General features: G+C 41.2%; 1 protein-coding gene across 1 annotated transcript; it reads left to right on the forward strand.

Moving 5' to 3' along the window:
• The first annotated feature begins 5,613 nt into the window (after positions 1-5,613).
• On the forward strand, positions 5,614-23,549 carry LOC134532322 (salivary glue protein Sgs-4-like). Its single transcript, XM_063368741.1, has 4 exons — positions 5,614-5,644; positions 9,660-9,878; positions 10,290-10,532; positions 23,491-23,549. The coding sequence occupies exons 1-4, from the start codon at positions 5,614-5,616 to the stop codon at positions 23,547-23,549; spliced, it is 552 nt and encodes a 183-aa protein (XP_063224811.1).
• The last annotated feature ends 1,483 nt before the right edge of the window (positions 23,550-25,032 follow it).

Genomic DNA, 25,032 nt, shown 5'->3' on the forward strand with positions numbered 1-25,032 from the left:
TTTAAATTTTTTTTTGCATATGTTCCTAGACGAAGTAAGGGATTTTGCGTCATTTCTTCACCTCTATGCTGCGGGAGTAAATGGCTAGCCACTGGAAAATAACTTCGCTAAAAACCTCCATGACGCGTGTCAAAACTCCAGAAAGCTGAATGTCCACGGTGGGAACTCACACACTGGTTGGAAATTCACTCGCATTCCAGGGGACTAGGGTTCGAATCTTTTGTCCGACAATCTTGGTTCATGTTTCCAACGCCTGCTGTCCGCGATCACGCTGGCCAGAGTGGGATGGCTCATTTCTGAGAGTCACCTCCGATACACCTCACTTGTGCAGGGTGCTTCTGTCTCTGTTACCTCGTTGCCGACGCGACTATAATCATCATCATCATATGCACGAAGAACTATCGTGCGCCAATTATTTCTGATGTGTGTCGGAGAAGATGACATAATTACACATCATGTGGAGACAAAACCTCACACGGCAACTCCGTGTTAACCTCTGCAGTTTCTCAAGGTTATCGGAAGGCATCACGAGGCAAGACGAGTTCGGAGTGGGGTGAGTAAGGAAATGGCGTGTAATTTTATTTTTTTTTCTTCTCTCCCGTGTCCTGCGGTCTGACAACCATCACTCGTGTGGTCTTCCATGAAGATTATATAACACCTAGTTGGTTTTGTCAGGTGTTTTGGCTCCGTGGTGGTCAGTATACCTCCCAGCTTGAGACACGGTGGTTTAATTACTCCCTGGTTGGACCGAGTTGAGTGGTGTACAGCCACACCACTCGCCATGTTTACTTACTCCAAGTCTTCCAGAGTGGTAAAAAAAAACTGAATTTATAGAATAGAGTGTTTCAGGAATTTGGATTTCAATAAAAATATTCTCCGAAAATTGATCATTTCATCATAACATTTTACAGCCAAATCATGCCGGTGATTTTGATAGGTGTCGTGTAGCTACAATAGGTATACATATGTATACTTATCTAACGAAATTTTTGTTTTCAATAAAATATTATAAACATACGTTTATTTCCTTCTTGTGTTTTGTAAAAAACCCTTCAAATAAATATGAAACTAGCGGAAAATCCAGGCTTCACAAATTGAACATTTTGGAAATTATTTTTGTGAAAAAACTATTTACATAATAAATAGTTTACATTTTTAAAATGGCACGAACTTGTTTAAGTAAGGAAGTTAAAGTAATTTGGCAGCTCTAAAAGTTGCGCCTAAAATAAAATTTTCTCTCAACGACCTCCGGAGCAGACTTTTATTGGTTTCAATTGAGAATTGTCAGGTTTGGGCTAGGCTTATCAGTTGATACACAAATATAATCATAATATATCCCACTAAAGTTTGGATACGTATCTTTGTGCCAATGATTTTTTTAATTGAAAACTTCTATGAGAAGGTTTGGATAGGGAGTAAATTCATGTAATTCGTCATCGACATGGTCACGTGACGTGTTAACGACAACACTATATCTGTTCCTATGAGTGTTAAAATTGTGTTTTTGTTAAATTTTTTTTAAATTTTAAGTATACGATTACTGTGCAGTAGAAAGTGAGTATCAAATATATTAAAATTCTGATATAGATTTATAGTTTGAATAACGAAGAAAACGGAGTCTTTGTAGCAATAGAACCTGAAAATTAAGAACATCATTATTTATTATTTTAATACCTACAATTACTATGCAATGCGTATTTTATATTAATTTAGGAGTTATTTTACTAACGTGATAAAACAAATTTGTTGTGTGATAATATTTTTTCGTAAAAATTGCGAAAAAATATATTATTTTTATAAAGATATATTTTCTTATGTTACACAATTATAGTTTACAAAGTTAGTATTTCTTATTTCAAATTATATTTGTATTTTCTTAATTCCATTATTAATATTAATAATAGTTACTTTGATTTACAAGTTTTAACTTAAAATCAAACAATTAATTTGTATCCAAAAATAACAACTGTTGGTTTATAGTTTTAAGTTTTCACTTCTGTCGGCAGTCCTCAAGACTGCTTTGAATTTTTTTTTTTGCTAGTAGTTATGAGCACATGTTTTGCATGAAAGTTTGTTGACAAAATCAGGGCCCCTGACCATGCTAACAACAAATATGACTACGTACTGTCTGTACCAGAAAAATATATACATTTTTTTTTTCAATAAAGCTGTTTACGGAATACTCACCAAAAGTTAGTATGTAGTTCTAAAGGGCCAGGAAATAATTTGCTTCATTGCAAACCTTGTCTGAACTTTTTCGTGTCTGAAATCAATTGACTTTGAGCATTAACGCAGCAAATTTCTGCATGATAAATTTAATGACATTCAGATAAATTATACCCAAATAAAAAAATATTTTGCCTGGAATTATTATTATTAGTTTGAGAAATGTATTTAACAGCAGTGTTAAAAAGAAATAGGAATTACTTTTAAGTGGTACATCTTGCATGTTTTTTTATAGGAAAATGTAACTCATGACATAAACTTATAGACCCGAATATGCGTCTAAACGAATCAACGTGAGGATCGTATATTGATCTATAGACTATTAAACTTTGGATACTAATCAAATTGTTGCATTGACTCACTGCGCCGATTTTTGTTTTAATGGTTTTCGTTCGCTTTTCCTTACACAGCGAATCGCAATGCAGGGCAATTATATGAGGTCGTGAGAGGGATCTCGTAGTTCACGAGCTACAGGATAGATGTCATGTTGCTCGACTGACAATCAAGCTCGTGGCACTAACCCTCGTGATTATTTCACACGTCAAATATACGCTTCCTATAAGTTTAGAAGGTAATTTTATGTAATGTGCGTGGGAAAGTAACTGGAAAAAAAATTGGTTGTCTGTAAAGTCGGTTTACGGACGATAGTTTAACGTGACAACGTCATAACAAAACATTGATCGAATGATTTCATACTTTTATGAATAAAATTAAATATTTCTATTGAATTATCGCTATTTTGTATGGATACATAGAAGAAGTGACACGAAATTGATATGTTTACTTTTATTTACACTCATTAATTCAAATATGTTTATTACTTTAACGAAGAGATACTTTTAACTATAAATTTTATACATGTTTGCTATTTAACTTCTTCCAATCTGTGTTATTCTGTTAAGGATAGGACGATGATAGGAAAGGTAGGAAACGAATGGGAGTGTTTCAAGATTAATGTGCCTCGAGAAAGTCAAATCGATGGTTGTTCCAATCGAGTGGAAGATAGATAGATGCGGCTCAAGCGTACAATGAGCGTAACGGGACACCGTGTAACGGGACAATGTGTGTAACGGGACACTTTTAAGTGCGTGCAGCCGGCGTTCATCGATTTATTAGACGTCACGTCAAAAGGTTTACGTTGCAGAGTTTACACATACGCGGACTCTACGTCGAGATTTCAAAAACTGTCCTTGGCTCCCGACCTACTTATTTCGGAATCAGGTCTCATTAAGTATGAGTCATGGTGAAGCCTGAGTGTGGCCTGCGTTTCTATCTTCGTCACATTATTCCACAGAGCGTAAATATTGTTATCGTAAGATTGTCGGCATTAAGGTCAAATTCAAGAACTGGTGTCATGCATTAATCTTTTGTGCATCTTTGGTGGTAGGCAGAGTAATATATTTAAAACTAGCAATAAAATGAATTTGGATATATAACTTGGTTTTTAACACTTTACTGCTATCGAAATGCGTCGTAAGAAGGAGTTGTGTTGAATATACCAAGGTCAATGAAAAAAAAAAGTTAAACACAATGCTTGTCAGATATAATCTTTTTTTTCCTATGAATTAATTGATATTCTGGTTTATACGTGGGAAGTGATGAAATTACTCGACTGATGAGGTTATCTAAAATAGATCACATTTTCAAGGTCAGAAACTAATTATCATACGAAAAAGCCGTATAGCTGATAGCCATCTCTCATTAGAGAAACAACCTAGGGATAAGAGGAGAGAGTTAATATCGTTGCTGGTTGAAGGATAAAAGGAATTACCGTTAGCGAGAGTATTATGCCAGGCAATGTACTGCACGTGAATTTACGACGATGTGCCAACAAACGTATCCTCAGCTATTACTGCGCTGATGAAGAAGCAAGTTTTAAACTGTTCAGAGAACGGGAACTTAAAACAATTGTATGATAGTAACTTTTTAGTCGTCTAACCGCAGTACAGGGCCAAATTTAAGGGAGGGCAACCGGCGTGAAAGTCCCGGGGCCTCCACAAACGGAGGGCCCCCACAATAGAGACTTCGGAAAAAAAATCTTTCAAATTCCGACAAGTAAACACTAGTAAACATTTTTTCCTTTGATATTCTTTTTTCGCTGTTTTACCTTCACCTACAGTACTTTGTACATACATGACTATATTATTATTAAATACTAACAGAAATATTCATTAACACTAAAATTTAATTTCATATAATTCTTGTCTTTGATTATATTTTTGTATGTTTTTTAATTACTAAGAGAATCTACTTGATTTCACAATAAATTATTTATTGGAAAACTCGACTGAAAAAAATTGTTCATTTTGTTTGGAAAATAATTTGGGGCCAGGAGGCCTCCGCTCCTCTGTTGCCCCGAGGCCTCCAGACCTCTGAATCCGGCCCTGCCGCAGTAGAAAACATATAATTTTTTTGGATGACTGGTATCCGGCAAGATGAACCTTAAATATGTTCACTAAAAGATTATTTATTAAGTGGACAAAAACTCCCGCATTCGTTGAATGAATTATGTTAGCTTAAGTTTACAGATAATTACACGGAAGAGCCAATAAATGGATGAACACAAGTGAGTTAGTTTTATTGAAATAATAACACAAAGATTTTCTCTCTTAAATATTGTGTTATAAGTTGTGACTTTTAATACCTGTAAAGTAGTGCCTAAGAAACATTAAGTGAAGTATAAAAAGTATACTTAATAGAAACAATAGAAATTACGCACTAGTACCAGCAAAACTTCTTCAAGTAATGATTTTTTTACGATAATTATAGATTCCCACTTAAGTAAGTAGCTACATTATCATTGGTAAATCCAAATCGGAAGCAATTTTCTCTCATCGTATCTTGTCAGAGTGACACACTCGCCATCAGGCAGCGACTAACTGTATATGTACGTGTGTGTAAATATATATTACATTTTAAAGCATATTAAATTATTAAATATCTAAAACTTCCAACCCTAGCGACACAAACAGCACAATGACAGTCGCGGGACATCTGTCACAAAGGAAAAAAAGTTCTCGTACCTCTAAATGTTACCTACCGTAACGCATACATAGTGTAAACAATCTCTAGAGACCGGAAAAATTCGCGGATTCATTTCACGACAGCCTGATTTTCAAATAGTTATACCTCAGTGCTGCCTCTGCTATTGGCTCACAACTCACCTGGATGACTCCGGGCCAGTGAGAAACACTCAACCGAAGCTGTGTCGAATCACAGGCCGCTACGTTAGGGCACCTTCACAAGACAGCAGCCAATGAGAGGGTGACATTTGACCGAGTGTACGAAGAAATATAAAGATCATCCTAGAGGTCATTGAACCCGGGAATTTTTTCCGGTCCCTAGTTATTCGTGGTGACTTGCGGCCCACGGACTGTGGGATTGAAGATGGCGCTCGTCGCGGCCGGCAGACCGCTGGGTGAGGGGGGGGGGGAGGTGTCCCTGGGGCTGACGTCACGCGTGGGGCGGCCGGAAGCGGGGCGCATGCCCGGGTGTGCAAGGCGCGCTGACCTCAGCACGTCCCAAGGAGACCCGGCCGAGGCGACAGGCTGCTCCCACCACACCCCCTGTTCCCTTATCACTAGGGATTATTAATTATTATTATTTAATTATTAGCCGTTAATGAAAATACCGAACACGAAAATTATTCTTAGTTGTCCAATAACCTCTTCTCTCTCCGATGTCAATGAATTATGGTGGCGTCGTCGTCTTGATGGTCCATGCTGCTCCATACTGAAATACCTAAAAGCCCGGAGTATTTGTTACCTTAAAGCCCGGAGTATTTATTACCTAAAGGCCCAGAGTATTTGCACCCTAAAATCCTACCTCTCCCCCTCCCATTGACTCTCAAACTCTCTAGGATGAAACAGATAGTCTGGGGCGGTTACAGAAAGTTCTAGAAGGTTCTTCACTTTAGTCCAAACAATCGACACACAGGCGAGTCTTCCGGTGGTATTCTTGTTGCTAAGATCTTGGTTGGTACCCCTGAGGTTGAAGCTGTTTTGGGAAGAAACTTTCATGATTTTGCTTGAAGGGTACTGTCCTAAATAGCACACATCTATGACTTTTGATGTCACAAGATGATGATTCTACATGGTAAACAGTTAAGGTTATGTTTCTCTCGTGTCCTCGAATGTTTTTAAAATAGAAAATTAACACGAAACGTCTCGTGACCAATACACACAGTCACAAACTTAAGGAACTCGCAGTACACCTTTATATTCATTTATATGCCATACGGTCACCGCTCAAACTCCATAGTTCCCATATGCACGAAGAAGATTGCGCGCCAGTTCACAGCCTTGTGCTTAGAGGCGATACCACGCTAGAAGCACCAGCGTGCGTCGCATTTATCATCCTGCCTCACTGACACAGATACACCCTGAGTAGACGGGCCCCTTAACTTCTAACATGTCTTTGTTTTCTATTCCGTAAGAAACGTATGTGATTAATAACAAACGGTTTTACTAAATAAATAGACATAATATAATATAGAGTGAGAAAATGTATTATTTTACTTGAAGCGTCTGATTTTGGTTTGCTGAAGCTGAGGTTGGAAAAGTTATGAATTTATCATAGTAGGTTTTTGTAAGACATATTTAATTTCCTCCATTGTAGTTTCCAAAAAGTCAGTCTGAAATTTCTGTAACAGTTCAAAAACAGTAGATTGTAATTTTCAAAACATAAGCGTTCAGACTTTTGCTGACCGTTGTGAATTTTATATGGAGTCTGAAAATATAGTCTGAAAATATGAAATAGCAATTTATTCATATTTGCATTATTTTTATCAGGCTAGTTAGCATGTTACCTCTTTTTTTCTACAAAGGTTTAACTTGTCACCTTACCAACAATGACATCAATTCTTTTTCTAGATACATGGATGACCTGTTAAATGACTTTCCTGCAGAACTTTCCAGGAAAACTTCCAACCTACTACTCGCTCTACTTCAGAGTCAGAATTATAACTCTGTTTTTTCACGTCACCTTTCACATTTAAACGTCTGGCAAGTAACGTATATTGCTGATATTTACTTTCACTTTGAAGGTCTATTTTTGGAAAAAAAAAACCTTTTCATACATCATTTCGACAGAATTAATAATAATAAAACAAGAACCCGGCCGTGTTAAGTTCCTTTTTTTTATTTTCATAACTTTATTCGAAAAAAGACTCCATGTTTTACTATAAAAGGATTGCACATTGTGGTTATTTTCTTTGCGAACCTCGTCATTCGATGTGCCACACTATTTTTTTCCTATTTGGGAAAAGATGTTGACTCATACATACAAAAAAATTATTTGTGTTATGTTAAACTTTAAGGGTGGGGTTTTCTCTATTTCCACAAGTAGGTAATGCATACAAGCATAGAACTTAACTTCTGTTCACCCATTTTCAAAAAAATCTACCTCTAGAATAGTGAAGGAAAAATAACTAGAAATCGTAGTTGGGATGGAACCTCAAAGTAACAGGAATATCTGCCGGCATCACCTCGTGGTCAGTTCGATAAAAAAATGCGTTAAGCGCGACACGGGAATACCAGAGAATTTTTAAACGACTTCTGGTAGCTATTTTGTCGTCAACTGCACAAAGAAACTATCCGGAACAATGCTTGTTGTACACCTGTTGGAACTGACCACACGCTTCAGCCAGCAGTGTCGTGCTGACCGCAAGAAGACACTCGGCGAGGGTTCGCTGAGGTGCGGAGGGCAGAAACCCTGAGCCGGGCTTCAGCGGGCGGCGGCGCTGGAGGCGGACGGGTGCCTTAATGGCGGCGGGCGTCCCGGCGCCTCCCCAAGGTCGAGTACAGGCTGTTCCGCAACTACCTCCTCGACCTGCCCGGCGAGAACTCACGGCTGCCGATTAAAAAAGCCACCGTCTTTGCAAACAACACGCAGAAACGTTTGAGTCGCTGCAAGCAAAATTATTACGGCATGTACACACTAAATAAGTGCTGTAATCATTTTTTTTATCTTTCAATTAAAACATTTTTAATTTTTAAGAAACACAAAGTGATATCTAGCTATATTTTAATAAAAGGAAAACAATAAATAATAGACAAATAACACGCCTCAATTTGGAATGCTTAGTTGTTATATTTAACAGCACAATATAATATAAAAATATATATATGCTATTTAGTTGAATTTAATTTCGTATTATAAAATATACGCAAAACTCAAGTGCAATGACTTAATAAGGTTTCTTCACTGTTATAATTATTTTATTAACATAAAAAAGTCTTACATCATATATTGCTAAAAAAATTTTAACTAATAATAATTTTACTTGCTTAGTTGTGGCATTAAGAAGTGTTTGCGGAAACATTTAAATGACTCGCCCAGAATGTAAGCGAAACACACGCGGTGCCGCGTGTTCCCGGTGTCAGCTCTCCTGCGTCATCACGTCTGCGACAGCCCACCTACGCCAGCCTACCTGCATCAACAAACCTGCTTCAGTCGAATTGCGTTAGCACGTCTGAGTCAGTCCGCCTGCGACAGCCCACCTAAGCCAGCCAACCTGCGTCAGCCAACCTGCGTCAACCGAATTGTGTTAGCACGCCTGAGTCAGCCCGCCTGCAACAGCCAGCCTGCAACAGCCCACTTACGCCAGCCTACCTGCGTAAGCCAACCTGCGTTAGCCGAATTGCGTCAGCACGCCTGAGTTAGCCCGCCTGCGACAGCCCACCTACGCCAGCCTACCTGCGTCAGTCAACCTGCTTCAGCCGAATTGCGTTAGCACGTCTGAATCAGCCCGCCTGCGACAGTCCACCTACGCCAGCCAACTTGCGTCAGCCAACGTGCATCAGCTGAATTGTGTTAGCACGCCTGAGTCAGCCCACCTGCGACAGCCCACCTGCGACAGCCCACTTACGCCAGCCTACCTACGTCAGCCAACCTGCTTCAGCCGAATTACGTTAGCACGCCTGAGTCAGCCCGCCTGCAACAGCCAGCCTGCAACAGCCCACTTACGCCAGCCTACCTGCGTAAGCCAACCTGCGTCAGCCGAATTGCGTCAGCACGCCTGAGTCAGCCCGCCTGCGACAGCCCACCTGCGACAGCCCACTTACGCCAGCCTACCTGCGTCAGCCAACCTGCTTCAGCCGAATTGCGTTAGCACGCCTGAGTCAGCCCGCCTGCAACAGCCAGCCTGCAACAGCCCACTTACGCCAGCCTACCTGCGTAAGCCAAACTGCGTCAGCCGAATTGCGTCAGCACGCCTGAGTCAGCCCGCCTGCGACAGCCCACCTGCGACAGCCCACTTACGCCAGCCTACCTGCGTCAGCCAACCTGCTTCAGCCGAATTGCGTTAGCACGCCTGAGTCAGCCCGCCTGCAACAGCCAGCCTGCAACAGCCCACTTACGCCAGCCTACCTGCGTAAGCCAACCTGCGTCAGCCGAATTGCGTCAGCACGCCTGAGTCAGCCCGCCTGCGACAGCCCACCTGCGACAGCCCACTTACGCCAGCCTACCTGCGTCAGCCAACCTGCGTCAGCCGAATTGCGTCAGCACGCCTGAGTTAGCCCGCCTGCGACAGCCCACCTACGCCAGCCTACCTGCGTCAGTCAACCTGCTTCAGCCGAATTGCGTTAGCACGTCTGAGTCAGCCCGCCTGCGACAGTCCACCTACGCCAGCCAACCTGCGTCAGCCAACCTACGTCAGCCGAATTACGTTAGCACGCCTAAGTCAGCCCGCCTGTGACAGCCCACCTGCGACAGCCCACCTACGCCAGCCTACCTGCGTCAGTCAACCTGCTTCAGCCGAATTGCGTAAGCACGTCTGAGTCAGCCCGCCTGCGACAGTCCACCTACGCCAGCCAACCTGCGTCAGCCAACCTACGTCAGCCGAATTGCGTCAGCACGCCTGAGTTAGCCCGCCTGCGACAGCCCACCTGCGACAGCCCACCTACGCCAGCCTACCTGCGTCAGTCAACCTGCTTCAGCCGAATTGCGTTAGCACGTCTGAGTCAGCCCGCCTGCGACAGCCCACCTACGCCAGCCTACCTGCGTCAGTCAACCTGCTTCAGCCGAATTGCGTTAGCACGCCTGAGTCAGCCCGCCTGCGACAGCCCACCTGCGACAGCCCACTTACGCCAGCCTACCTGCGTCAGCCAACCTGCTTCAGCTGAATTGCGTTAGCACGCCTGAGTCAGCCCGCCTGCGACAGCCCACCTGCGACAGCCCACTTACGCCAGCCTACCTGCGTCAGCCAACCTGCTTCAGCCGAATTGCGTTAGCACGCCTGAGTCAGCCCGCCTGCGACAGCCCACCTATGCCAGCCAACCTGCGTCAGCCAACCTACGTCAGCCGAAGTGCGTCAGCACGCCTGAGTCAGCCCGCCTGCGATAGCCCTCCTGCGTCATCCCGTATGCGACAGCCCACCTGCGAAAGCCTACCTACGTCAGCCAACCTACGTCAGCCGAATTGCGTTAGCACGCCTGAGTCAGCCCGCCTGCGACAGCCCACCTACGCCAGCCAACCTGCGTCAGCCAACCTACGTCAGCCGAATTGCGTCAGCACGCCTGAGTCAGCCCGCCTGCGATAGCCCTCCTGCGTCATCCCGTATGCGACAGCCCACCTGCGAAAGCCTACCTGCGTCAGCTCACCTTCGATAACCTATCTGTCTCAGCCCGCTAGCGTCAGCACACCTGTGTCGGCACAGTCAGCTATTGAAGATTATTTACTGCAATTACAAGCTGTTGTACTACATGAATTGTTTTGTATTTGCTTACCATAGACGATACGAATGTAGAGGAATATATATTTTTAATGGATTTTGAGGTTGTCACTATAATTATAAATTAGACTATTGGAAAACATTTTTTCCCGCATTTTTAGTCGAACGTTTATCGTTAATCCGGCCATTTTAAGCTTGATAGCGTATATTGTGTGAGGATATGCTTCATATACCTAACGCGATTCACATGTCACAAGCTGTCACATTGGTTAAGCTCATACTGAGAGTGACTGACATGCGTTTAGTGACTGAAACATGCGTCTGACAGGATGACGGCCATTTGTAATGACTAGAGACTTGTAAAATTCGCGGATTCATTTCGTGATAGGATACCGTCCATATACTTTTGTCATTATTTTGCTTCAGTGATTGGGCCACAGTTTATCTGAAGGACACTGGGCCAATGAAAAATCTTTAACAGAAGAATTAGCTAATCACGATCATTCCAGTCAACAGGTGTTACGAGTCGGTAACCAATCAGCAGAAGTAATTTGGACGAGTGCATAGAGGATCATGGAGTCTATCCTTTAGGGATTTGAAATCGCCAATTTTGCAGGTCTCTAGTAATGACGTCACCAACGACTATGTCGCAGCTGTGACGTTCATCGCATTTTAACGTGCCAGCAATCGCCCCATTGGGTAGGAATGTGTGTTCACTTTAAGGTACGGCTTAATTTAATTTATCAAGCAATAATTTACTTGGGTTTTATATTAGCCCCACAGCTATGGTTTCAGACTTCACTTAGAGTTACTGGAGGACCCAGCCTAGATTAAAACAGTTTTTAGTTTGACCCATCCGTCCATATCTTAAAAACTCCTGGTTGTAAACTACTGGTACTATAGGTTTGATAAATCACTGGTTTGGAAAAAAAATATTTCTTCGTGGAATCTTTTCTCCGTATATTCAAAGGTGGAGGTTTTTTCACACTTATCCAACATTCTGCAGAAGATTATATCAATTTGAAATATACTTTCTCAACAAATTTCCACGTATTTTTTTTTCAGCCTGAGCAATAACTGTATATCTCAGTCAGTTTCCATGTCGACTATTCCATGATCATCAACCATCTTTGTCATCTTCATTGAGCTTTTAGTAACGATGTCTATTGAGTCATGTTACGATATGGTCGAGAAGAGAAAACGTAATTCCGTTGTTGGTGACGGAGCTATTACTGGTGACAGCGTCCACCAAAGATTTCCAAAATCCAAGGAGGACACGCCAGGTAGAGAACAGCAATAGAACAGCGAGAACACCGGAGCAACTTCAACATTTCACAAGACAACTGACAAAGTGAGTCTGCTTCTTCATTGTGTAGAAGTCTCGCTGAACCGGTTTTGCGATAAAATTTTCAAAGCTGAGTGATAATCACGTTGTAAAAGCACGCTGAGTCCTTGGGAAAATACAGTCTGGTACAAAACACAGTCCCAAGCATGTTGCAGCCGAATGAAGACTGCCCACGTGTGTGACGCAGTTTGAAGAAATCCCATGTTACGTTGCGGAAAAACACCAACGCGCGAAAACAAAAACTGTATTTTTCCGTAGCTTGAGAGATTTTCCAGCTATCCTGTATGTCTAGTGTCCACACAGGAAACAAACAGGTAACTTACGGAAGGTCTTTATCAGTCTAGTAACTATAACTGTAAATTTACAACCAAATTACCTTTTTTCAAAACATTTCAATATTATAGTTTTATTTTCCTATATTTTATAAGTTTCTTGTTACTGATACCCTTCGCTTGAAGATAAAGTACCCGATAACCATAAAACAAATTCCTTTCACATTACGTATAAATTCCAAAATCTTTTCGTTTGTATCAATGACCTTTCAAAACAAAATTTGACTACGGAAATACTTTACTAATGTACGATTAATGTGGTAAATAGTCAAAACAAAACAAAATTAAACTTATAAGTTATAATCACAGTGATCATTATATTTTATGTTGTACGACGGAGTTTTGTTTGTCAGCTAGCAGTAGCTGTAAGCGAGCTTCTTCTCAGTGTCCGCTGACGCAGACCGCTGTCACAGACGAGGTTTGTCCTCTCTTCCGCCGGTCTGCGCCGGTCTGCGCCGGTATGCGCCGGTCTGCGCCGCTCCGGACACGCGCAGACACTTAATGGCGCCAGCGAAACTGGTTCCAGCGCGCACAAGAAACCAAGTGACGTCAGCGATCCTAAGAAAAGTTCATTAAAAACTATGCCTCTAGGCAGTGATGCAAGGTTTTATCCAAGTGCCATCATTTAAATAGCAAACTACACTTCATTGACCAAGTAAACCTTTTTCCACGAATGTTTTTTTTTACGCCGGAGGAAAAATACGTACTTATGAAACGCAAATACTTATTACAAAAAAAAAAAATCTCAGATCATATGAAGTGTAGTTTAATTAAGATACCACTCACTGCTAGGCAGAAACTCGCTCCTACAACATTCAGGTCAAATGCTTTGGAAACTACTTATTTAAAAGTAGGTACTAGCTAATAACATCGACCCGCGCGTAATGCCGATTCTTGCTTGAGCATGGTGTTACACGCTGCATGCATGTAAGGAAGTTGTTGCGTCACACTTACTCCATCGTACAACATAACTTCTTAGACCGCAGCGTCACGTCTTGTAGGAATGAGACATCTGCTCTCATGCCCGGCGTTTCGGCGTGCCTTGCAGCAGACATCTTCAATGGCGGTTAGCAGTAAAATGGCACATAAACTCCTGAGAGGTTCTTAGAAATATCCTTGTATTTCCACAGTGACTAAAAAGATTTTTTGACGTGATAACGTCTTATAAATAGAGACTTTAAAAATTCGTGGATTCCTTTCGAGACAGGCTGGAACCCAAACTCGTTTAGCTTAATGCTGCGTCAGTGATTGGACCGTAATCTACCTGAAGGACTCTGAGCCAATGGCAAACACTCAACAAAAGAAGTATCGAATCATAAGAATCGCAGTAAACAGGTGTCCCGAGTCGGTAGCCAATGACCAGGTGATAGTTGCCTGAGTACATATTGAATCGTGGAGTCTATCCTAGTGGTCATTGAAACCGCGAATTTTTCCAGTCCCTACTTATAAATCGATGAACGCCGGCTGCACGCACGGAAAAAGCATGACTCATTGTCACGTTCGGCCTGAGACGAGCGTGCAAGAAACCGGCCAACCACCGTGCGAGAAAATCTTCTATAATATCAAACAGGTTAAGGCGCTCTTTTTAACTAACTGTTCGTGATTATATTTAAACAAATTATTTAAATTAAATTTGCAAAAACTGTAAATAATATTTGAAAATTAAAAAATATGTAATTTTTCATCAATGTTTTCTTATGACATTATCACGTAAAATTATCGTCCGTAAACCGACTTTACAGACAACCCTCTTTTTTTTATTGTCTGGCGTCTAGACACTGGAAAAAAAGACGGCAGCCTGCTGTAGAGCCAATTATTATTCGGTTTTTTTTTCTTTTATATTCTTAGCTCGATTCCAAAGTATATTTGATTGACTAACTCATTGCTAGAGACCTGCAAAATTCGCTGATTCATTCGGTGATATGATAGAATTCAAACACATATACCTCTTAGATAATTTTGATATTGGCTTACTGTTCATCTGGACGAATCTCAACCAATTATAAACCCTCAACCAAAGAAGGATCGAATCACAGACAAACCAGCCGAGACGACTTACAAGTCGGCAGCCAATGAACTTGCGTTATTTGCCCGAGTGTACAGGGGTATGTGCAGTCTATCATGAAGGCCATCGAAACCGCAAATTTTGAAGGTCTCTACTCACAACTAAATGCAAGCATTTTTGTTTTCAAAATATCTTGCTTACTCATTAGACTGCAATAAGGTGTGCCCGTTCTAGCGATTGTTCCCTTGTGATTGGCGGCCGTCTGCAAGAGATACATATTTGACCGGGCCACTCAGGACGCGTTTACTTCTCCACTGGATGGCTATGATTGGTTTTCTGACAGCAGACATGTGCCTGAAATAAAACCAAAACCAACCAATGCTACAAACATTTTAGCTTATATTTTCGCGAAAAGTACATGGTCTCAACCATAGCAGTTTATCTTCCTTACACACATGGGCCTGCAATATTTTTTTCCCGTTGTTTTTTTTTTATATGTTCCAACCCGGAGATGATACCAGCAACAATTTTGAAGCTCATTAAAAACAATGAGTTTTATCTTCGGCTCACGCCGGGTTGACTAATGAACAACCAAACTTCTCCGAAATCGTGTTGCCGACAGAGGCCAAGATGACAGCGCGCTTCCTTCTGTTTGGAGAGGGAGGAGAAGTGAGGGGAGGGTGAGAAAGAGAAGGGGGGGGGGAAGGTTTTGTTAAATAACGAACTGCGGTCCGCGAGGCGAGAGCCCAGACAGTGGCTTCTTGTCGGACACGGACAGCGCTTCTGGTGGCAGAAATGGTCCAGCTCAGGCAATCGTCTGCTCGGCGGAGTTTAATATAAGTTACATTTCTCTAAACGCGCTATAAAAAAGAAATATGGGATTGAATTTTTACGTTCCGCGCGCAACATGCAAAGAAATTTTCACAGGATGAAAAAAAAAAATCAACTACATACAAATAAAAATCCTATATGTGCTTTTTAAATCTTCTACTTTAGTCCACATCAAAAACACCCTTCATTTATTGTAAATATTGGTGATAAAATTGTGTTTATAAATTTTTCAAGCGTATTTACAAGTGTATTTATATAAGCGAGGCTATATTCCCGCATGTATGATTCATTTTCACTACAAATTATTGCAATATTATTTAGTAAATAATTAAAATTAATTAATGGTAACATTCAGCTTATTTATTGATTTTGAATTTTTAGTTCAAATTATTTCCTTTGTTTTATTAAATTATATAATTAATTTTAAACGCGTATTTATGTCAATATTTAATACAGAGTGTATATAGATTTTTTTTATTTTGTTGTATTTATACTTTACCAACCATATTTAGATAACTTCAGTATTTATTCCTATTTATCATGAGCATGCAAAATTAAATTTAAAAACATTTATTACGCCAAGTAAGTATAATTTCTAACGCACGTAAATAAAGAACAGGCACGCATTTTTTGACGTGATAACGTCTTATAAATCGATGAACGCCGGTTGTAAGCACGAAAAATTTTCATGTTCCGCCTGAACCGGACGTGCAAGAACCGGCCAACCACCGTGCGAGAAAATCTTCTATAATATCAAACAGGTTAAGGCGGGCTTTTTAACCAATTGTTAGTGATAAATTTAAAAAATATATTTAAATTAAATTTGCAAAAACTGTAAATAATATTTGAAAATTAAAAAGTATGCAATTTTTCATAAATGTTTTTTCATGACGTTATCACGTAAAATTATCTTCCGTAAACCAACTTTACAGACAACCCCCTCTTTTTTCCCTTTAATTTTGTCTCAGAGTGCAGTCTCCAGCCACAGTCGCTGTCCGCTGTGGAGCGTCTCTCGTCAGCGAGTACCTGGTTGGTTCTCCGCCGAGGAGTGCTGCCGAGTCCACCAATAGGAGCCGCGCTGACGGCGAGAACGGCATGCAAGTCTACTGTGGTCTGCACCTCTCGAAGCCACTTAGCTCTCGGCTGAAAGGCGAAGGACGCAGTTGCATCAGTGTGGCAAAGAACCTTCGATCCGTGCGCACTTTGCGTAAAGACTTAGCGGACTCCGCGTGCTTATTACAGTTTCCCGCAACTCGTACGTGGCCTTAATTGACACATTTCCATACTGGTACGTGCTTCAGGCTCACAGAAAACTACTGCCGATGCAGCTGAAATATTACTTTTTATATTACAAACTAACCACTATTAACTATTACACAAATAAAAGCTTCCGTCGCTAGTTTCTTGAAATTCAGCAGGTAAGCTTGTAGGTCAGCCATTTTTATTTTAAGATTATTAACAGTTGACATGTGATTCCCATTACACTTTATAACGAACACTGTGTCCTTCATACATATATCATCTTAATTCGATTTGTACTGTGCCCGGCAGATAACTTGGCGTCTGAGCTCCCTAGTCCTGTCTGTGGTAAAGGGGAGGGCGAAGAGAAAGCGATACATCATTGTCAAGGTCAGCGGCCAGGTTTGTACTCGCAGCACAGAAAACATTCGGCGCGTGACTTCCTACACTATGTAAGTCTGTATCCACGTCCGTGGGGGCCCCAGGGCGGTAAGGCCTTTGGCTAACAGTGCTGGGTTACCAAACCAAAAGTGAGAAATCCTATGATTTGTACTTGTACTACATAAGTGTAACATTGTGTAAATTGCAGTGGTTGTGCTCGAAAATTTGTACTCATCTGTCAGGAAAATTAACAAACTATTATCTAAACCTGCAACGTTTTACTTTGTTCCGTCAAATATACTTACGGTGTCTGCTAATTATTATGCTAATCAAAATTAATTGAAATGTTGCTAACTCAGTAACTAGCGAAAACCAGACACGATTTATTTTGGAAAACTAGGTCATTTAGTATGTGAAATCAATTTAAAACTATGCTTCTCAATTCATTGTGTTCTCAAAGTTATTTATTGTTTATTAAATAAATAAAATACCTGTTTTTTCCTGGCGATTTCTGTGGGTCATGTGGTCGTTCTTAGCTGACTTTACGAATCTTGACTATGGACCGTTAACTCATACCCGTGTACTTCGCTGCTCTTGCCATCGGTCTCTGTAAAGGCTTGAGAAGACATTTATTTTTCGCTTCTTCATCACAAAACTGCATCACGGTTTTTATTATTTCCCGCTCTCCGCTATGTATCACTTTACCGCGCCTCTGCGAGCTGCCACCTTCACCTTCCATTTTCGGGTATACACTGAAGAAGGGCGATATTTTCCTAACAGCCACTACACGGCTCTCGGCTACGTGTCACGTCAAAAAAATCGTGATCATCAGAGAACGCGCGCAAGCAATTGCGTTCGCTGGAGCGCGCCGCGACTTGAGCGATCCACACATCGCCTTCTAGCCGAGGGCGGCGCTGCGACCCGCCTGCCTCTGCGCCGCCGCAGTCTGTGACGTCACGTCTGCGCCCTCGTCTGCGTCCCCGGACGGCCGGCCAATCCGAGCACCGCAAATACTGCACAACAAAGACTTCCATGTCAAGATCCAAGCATAGATAAGCGACAGACAAACAAAAATGGGGTGTGGCTGTGTCGTGGACACGGCCGTGTGTTGTGCGTGAATACGTGTACGTAACAGATAATAATTTTATTTTAATTTTGACACCATATATATTCACTACAACTAGAGACCGGAATAATTCACGTATTCATTCGGCGATTGGCTAGAATTCAAATACATATACCTTTATAATGATTTTGCTATTGGCTCACTGTTCATCTGGATGAATCTCAACCAGTTATAAACCCTCAACCAAAGAAGGAACGAATCACGTACAAACCAGCTGAGACGACTTACAAGTCAGCAGCCAATGAACTTGCGTTATTTGCCCGAGTGTACAGGGGAATGTGCAGTCTATCCTGAAGGCCATCGAAACCGCGAATTTTTCCGGTCCTTAAATATAACTATTCTACACTAATGTTTTATATATGCAATCGATAGATTCTGACGAGAGCAGACGATTGAAACTCAAACGAACATCTTAGCTTCTCCGAGTCAAAAGTTACACTAAATGGAAATCTCAAAACGCAGCAAAATGAGCTCAAAATGGCGGCGCTTCCCCTTCCACCGCGCGCGATGCCCCACAGTCCTCACTTGGCGTAACGAATTCCCTGATCCTTTAGCTATCCAGTGGTGTGATTAAATATTGGATGGAAATGATAGATATGTAGCTGCAACACCAAACTTTATCCCCCGATTTTGTTATCATTCGTTTTTTTTTTTTAATTGCCTCCCATTATGAAAGCAATTTTAAAGACGTATTCACGTCAAAAATGTTTTTTGAATCAAAACTTGACATAAACGCTTCAGCAAACATTACATATATTTATTAAATTATTTACTTCATTTACCTTCAGAAGTGTTTTTAAGTTTTTAAAAATGTACTTTTTAATGTGTTATTTCTCCGTGTGTACTCAAAAGAAATATATTTTCAACGCTTTCTCAAAGTTTACAGATAACCACATGGCTGTATCAAAGAGTTGAGTGGAATATGGTTCTTCTTTCAAAAGATGGCATTTTGCTTGTGCTTTTGAACAGTGCACAGTAAATTAGAAGAATGAATGTTTGAATGAACTCTTACTGTATAGGAGTTAAGTTTTACTTCAGATTACATTCGACCGACTGTAGAAATGTGAATACTAGAACTGTGCTATAGTGTTTGTTACAACTGTGTTTGTCAGTTTCGGTTACAAAACGTTCAAATTTTATCATATCACTATGAACAATAACTTATACATACAATATCATTAACTTAAAATTTGTATAAATTTTTTAACCATTTTAAATAATTTATGTCTTACAAAATTGCAAAAAAAATATCGAGTTTTGTTTGAAACTGGAAATCCAATCAAGTGTATTCCTATGCTGAAAAATTTTCCTACTCGTGACTTTGAATTGAACTATTATGTCAAATACTTACAAATATTACATAATATTTACAAACTTATTGTTAGTGAACTATATTTAATTGTTTTAAAATACAGCTATTGCCACGATAAAAATAAATTACAAAAAGAACAAATATAAATACTTTATTTTTATTTTATCATTTAGAGTTGACAAAAATTTACAAAATTGTTTGCGAAGGTAATTTTTAAATATTTAATCTAAATACTTACATAAATTGTAGTCATTTACTAACACACATACCTATTGCTTACAGACCAACGAAATATTTTTGAAATCATAATTTCTCAACCCAGTTATATTTTTCAATTTAAAAAAGCAATTATATATACATAAATTAAAATACAAATCATTTTACAGTTTAAATATTTTATATTAGGTACGTGTGCATATTTTTGTTTTAAGTTATTGTGCATTTAGGCCCGTTAGCATTTTATAAATTTTATTATTAATATATTTTTAAATACTATCATAGCAATGTATAGAGACCGGAAAAATTCGCGATTTCAATTACCTGTAGGATGGACTCCATGATCCTCTATGCACTCGGGAGAATTGCATCTGCTCATTGGTTACTGACTCGTGGCACCTGTTAACTGGGATGCTGGTGATTCGATACTTCTTTTGTTTACATTTTTCCATAGCTCCAAAGTCCTTCAGATATACTGTGGTCCAATCACCGAAGCAGAAAAAATGCAAACTTTTTGTATTCTAGCCTATCGTGAAATGAATGCGCGAATTTTTCAGGTCTCTAGCAATGTACCGCACTTAAGAAACATTGCGCCTGATTACTAGCAGCTCTCGTGTATTGGGTGTAGTGCTAGCTGCAAACCTCCCAGGCGTTCACGTATTGCAATGTAAATTTTGATACTATCATTTTACGAAAACAGTTAGATAAAAATAAATAACACAATGAGAACTTTTTCGTACGTTTTACCATACATTTATGTAATTTACCTTTAACTTCGTTTTTTTTCTGCGATGTACCAAACGTTTATAGGGAATAAAGTTTTTAACCCATATTTGTTGAATGAAAGTATTTTATGTTATTGAGGAAATTTTACGGTGTTAGTAAGACTTTGTTTGAATAAAATATATTTATATGCTTTCTTTATAGTTTTCAGTAAACCAGTAGTTTAGTTCACTTGAAAGGCTGGAGTCAGTCATGCGAACCACTTTAGGCCATTTTAGACCAGAAAACGTAAATGTTTTTCATCATATTAAACTTTTTTAAATTACCTTTTGGTTAAAGTAGAGCTCGTTAGAATTTATTTTGATTTTTTTTAATTTGGGTAATTTATAGTTACGTTTAAAAAGTATTCGCGTTATTTAATCATTTGCTGCAGAGTGGGGATTTTGTAACTTTTGAAAAAAATATATAGACAACTAAAACATTAACCAGTTTATTTTAAAATTACTCATAACCATTTTTAATCTGCTTGTCAACTGTTCTCGGTTAGACTTTCAGTTCTGAGATATTATTTATATATATGTAACATACTGGCAATGAACAAAGTAAATGTTCATATAGATAATAAATTAACTCAAGGTCTTTGGTAGGGAATATTTTACAATATTCCTCTATCATTTTAAGGAAACAATAGAAAAATAAAATAAAGATGTGTCAACCAGAAAACCAACCCGGCTGCTTATAAGTGCTGGACCACTCTCGACTTAGCTCTGTCTTCTTAGTTTTCAAGAGATTGATACAAAAATATCAGAAACTAGCAAACTATATCCAATTGTAACTTGTGTTTTCTACCCACCCATTACTCTTTTTTTTTCTCCGCGACGTACAGTGTGTTTCGTCACACCCCTGGATGGACGCAACCCGCAGTACTCCCAGTGAGAGAGTCCCTCCTGTGGGTTAGGCGATCCGCGAAGCTGGAGTGAGGGTGAATAAGAACGTTCGCGTTCATTTCAACCCGGCACGGATGCTTTCCGCACAGCTTGGACGAGCGGAAGAAATAATATTCTCTGTTATAAATAGGGACCGGAAAAATTCGCGGATTCAATGACCTGCAGGATGAACTCCATAGTTCTGCGTACACTCGGTCAAATATCACCCAATCATTGGCTGCTGTCTTGTGAGACGTCCCAACGTAGCAGCCTGTGATTCGATAAAGCTTTGGTTGGTTGTTTCTCATCGGCCCAGAGTCATCCAGGTGAGCTGTGAGCAAATAGCAGAGGCAGCACTGAGGTATGACTATTTGTATTTTAGCGTATCACGAAATGAATTCGCGAATTTTTCCGGACCTTAGTTATAAAAACCGTTGGCCCTGAAAGGGTGAAACAAACCCTAGTGTCGAGAGAGACCGCACCGCCGCTACGATAGACCATTGAAACTCTGCCCACCGCGCCGACCGAAAGATGTCATCATCGGGGAAGCCGGGTCACTACTGAGGTGTTGGCATTGACGTCACCAGCGCCGAGGCTCCCGGGAACATATGCAGGCGGGAGTAACTATGACTCTCTTGCCTTGCTTGCACTGCGCTGGGAGGCTGGCCTTGTTGCCGTTGCCCACCCTTGAGAGAGAAGGAAGGCAGTCGTTTGAGGTGTCGGGGCTCATTTTTTGAGTCCTAGTATCCGGGACTAGCCTCCAACATAACTGCTGAATGGCTCCATGAAGCGTCTCAAATAGCCTCTCTGGAACAAGGCGACCCCTACCTCCTCGTGGTACCGCTGGTTTTCTAACAGGGGCTACGCCGAAAAGGGTGGGGACTTCCGTCCCAGTGGTCTGGTAGGACTGGGCACACTACCAGACCCAGAAAAAGACCGGGTGTCTTTGGTAAGGAAGATGCGCTCCGGTGGGTTACCCATCACTCGCAATTATGCGGGGAAGTCAGGGGTAAATTCCCCGTCTTGCTGCCCACTAATAGTTGAGTGACGAGTTAGTAGCGTTGAAGAGGGAGTAAGGTGGCGGCAGGGGTGGGCCCTCGCCTACCCGGGCACACACGCGGTGCGCAGAGCATTTCAAAACTACTCGCAAGATATAGGGGTGGGGTCTGCTTACGAAAAGCATTTAAGAGTTCGTCGAGGGCCGAAAAGTACTTTTGATATCAAATTAAGTTTTCAAACTGTATTTTAAGAAGAGTGAAAATGGCTAAAACGCGTGTTTTCAGAGTAATTTTTAGACGTAAAACAACCGGTACAGATTTTTGAAAGCACTTAAGGGACTTTCATTACACATTTATCTTCATTTCTTCACCATATAATGTAACGGTCACCGCTCATATGCACGACGAGAAGACTGCGCGCCAGTCCAGAGGAGGCACCGCGCTAGAAGCACCAGCCAGTCCCGCCTCACTAACACACATACACCCCTGACGAGGCGGGCCCCTTAAGAAGCTGGTTTGAGTCTGTACGAGTAGTGACTACCTGACGACATCCGCGACTGACTCGAGTCCCCTGGACGAGCACGAGGAGGCAGACGAGTCCGTCTGACCTCGAGGGCTTCCGGGCTGAGCAGAGAAGGTCGAGGTGTCTCAGCAGCGATGGGGCAGACATCGCAGCTGGTTCGGGTATCGGGGACGCTCCACAACGCCGAAAAATGTCATTGCAGGACTGCCACAAAGGTTAGGTTAGGTTTGACTAGGATAGGTTAGACTAGGTTAGACTAGGTTTGGTTAGACTAGGTTAGGTTAGGCTAGGTTAGGTTAGGATAGGCTAGGTTAAGTTAGGTTAGGTTATATTACTCTAGGTTATGTTAGGTTATGTAAAGTTAGGTTTGATTGTGGTATTTACGCGTTAAGGTAAATTTAAGAAACACACACAAATTCATTCAGTTGTTATTTCGGCGTTGTGGTGCACAGCAGTTTTCTAGCTGTCGGCGTTGTGATAAGTTTTGACATTCGACGTTATGGTATTTCGGCGTTGTGGTAACGACCCGTTCGTGTCCCGGCGTGAGCAGCTAGGGGAGCTCGGCTGGGGGGAAGACCGCGAGTTCTCATCGAGCTGACGGGACGAGGCCGTCAGCGAATTGGTCTCCTCCCGCAGCCGAGGCCAGCGGCGAGGCGAGTCCCCCGCTCACAGCCGAGAGCCGCGGGGGCGAGTAGCCACAGCTGCAACCACTGCACACTCCGCGGTGGTCACTTCAAACAACACAGAAGCTGCTCACTTTCAGCCTGAGTCAAAAGACGTCTCGCAAAAGCAACTGGTGCAAGATGACCTAACATAATCACTAGTGGCAGACAATTTTCGCGAATAAATCTGAACGCCTATTAGATTGCAACAAGGTACACCCGCACCAGAGGATTCTTCCTTGTGATTGGTGGCCGTCTGCGAGAGAAGTCGTTTCTTTTTTTTGACCGAGCCACTCAGGAAGCATTTGCTTCCGCACTGAATTACTGTGATTGGTGTTGTAACAATCGACATGCGCCTGAAAGATATTCACCCAATCACAAAACAAGGGCGATGCTACAGTGTTTTAACTTATAACTAATCTCGGAATCTTTTCGCGAAATCTGCATGGCCCCAATAAGCACTGCTTAACTTCAAAATGTTTCTGAGCTTAAATTTTAATGCACAATTTTAAATCGTTACTCATAAATGTGTGCTTACCAGTAATGTTTAAACAGTCTGTAGGAGCAGTTTAATAAGCCTTGTTCATAGTGATGTATGAACTGGTTTTAATACCTCTACAGCGTCGTCTGTTTTAAAACTGCTTTTTTTCATCATAGATACTTTACACTTTATGTAGGACGCAAAAACATTTTTTTTTCACGTTCACAGCTAACCAATTAGTGAAGCACGATATTGTGAATTCGTTCATCAATAGAGACCTGAAAAATTCGCTCCGAGTGTGTAGAGGATAGTGGAGTCTATCCTGGAGGTCATTGAACTTGCGAATTTTTCCGCTCTCTATTCATCAATGATCCGCAAAGAAGAAATATTCTTCGATGTTCAATCAATAGGGACCGGAAAAATTCGCGGGTTCAATGACCCGCATGATGAACTCCATAGTTCTGCGTACACTCGGTCAAATATCACCCACTCATTGGCTGCTGTGTTGTGAGACGTCCCAACGTAGCAGCCTGTGATACGATAAAGGTTTGGTTGGGTTTTTCTCATTGACCCAGAGTCATCCAGGTGAGTTGTGAGCCAATAGCAGAGGCAGCTTTGAGTCATAACTATTCGAATTTTAGCCTAACGCGAAATGAATCCGCGAATTTTTCCGGTCTCTGTCAATCAATCAATTTATCCATGCGTATTAAGTGCCAGTGAGTAAGCTTTTTAAATGGATTTTGGTCGTGAAAACTTCTTTAGCCGCGTTGGGCGATTTTTGGTAGGAGCAAAACTTATGGGTTCGCGTCACAGACATGCTAGTGACGTGTTGCGCCAGACTGGCGACGCGCAGCAGCCTGTGTACTTGTAAACGCATTTATACACTAATACATTGTATATACTCGACTGTATCATGTGCGTGTTGGACTCTTTTTTTGGATGGGTAAAATCTTGTGAGTTCGCATCACCGACATGCTGTAGTAACAGTAAGTGAACTTTATTTTACCACGTGAATACATGACCTAGATCTGACAT

This window comes from Bacillus rossius, chromosome 5 (genome assembly GCF_032445375.1).
Source record: "Bacillus rossius redtenbacheri isolate Brsri chromosome 5, Brsri_v3, whole genome shotgun sequence".
Classification (NCBI taxonomy): domain Eukaryota; kingdom Metazoa; phylum Arthropoda; class Insecta; order Phasmatodea; family Bacillidae; genus Bacillus; species Bacillus rossius.

What these genes read in the sequence shown, in the direction of transcription:
- LOC134532322 (XM_063368741.1), top strand. Translation starts at nt 5,614, where the DNA reads ATGGCGCTCGTCGCGGCCGGCAGACCGCTGG. An exon ending in CGCGGCCGGCAGACCGCTGG is followed by an intron (nt 5,645 to 9,659) that starts GTGAGGGGGGGG and finishes CGCCTGCGACAG; the next exon opens with CCCACCTGCGACAGCCCACT. An exon ending in GCCAACCTACGTCAGCCGAA is followed by an intron (nt 10,533 to 23,490) that starts GTGCGTCAGCAC and finishes CTCCTCCCGCAG; the next exon opens with CCGAGGCCAGCGGCGAGGCG.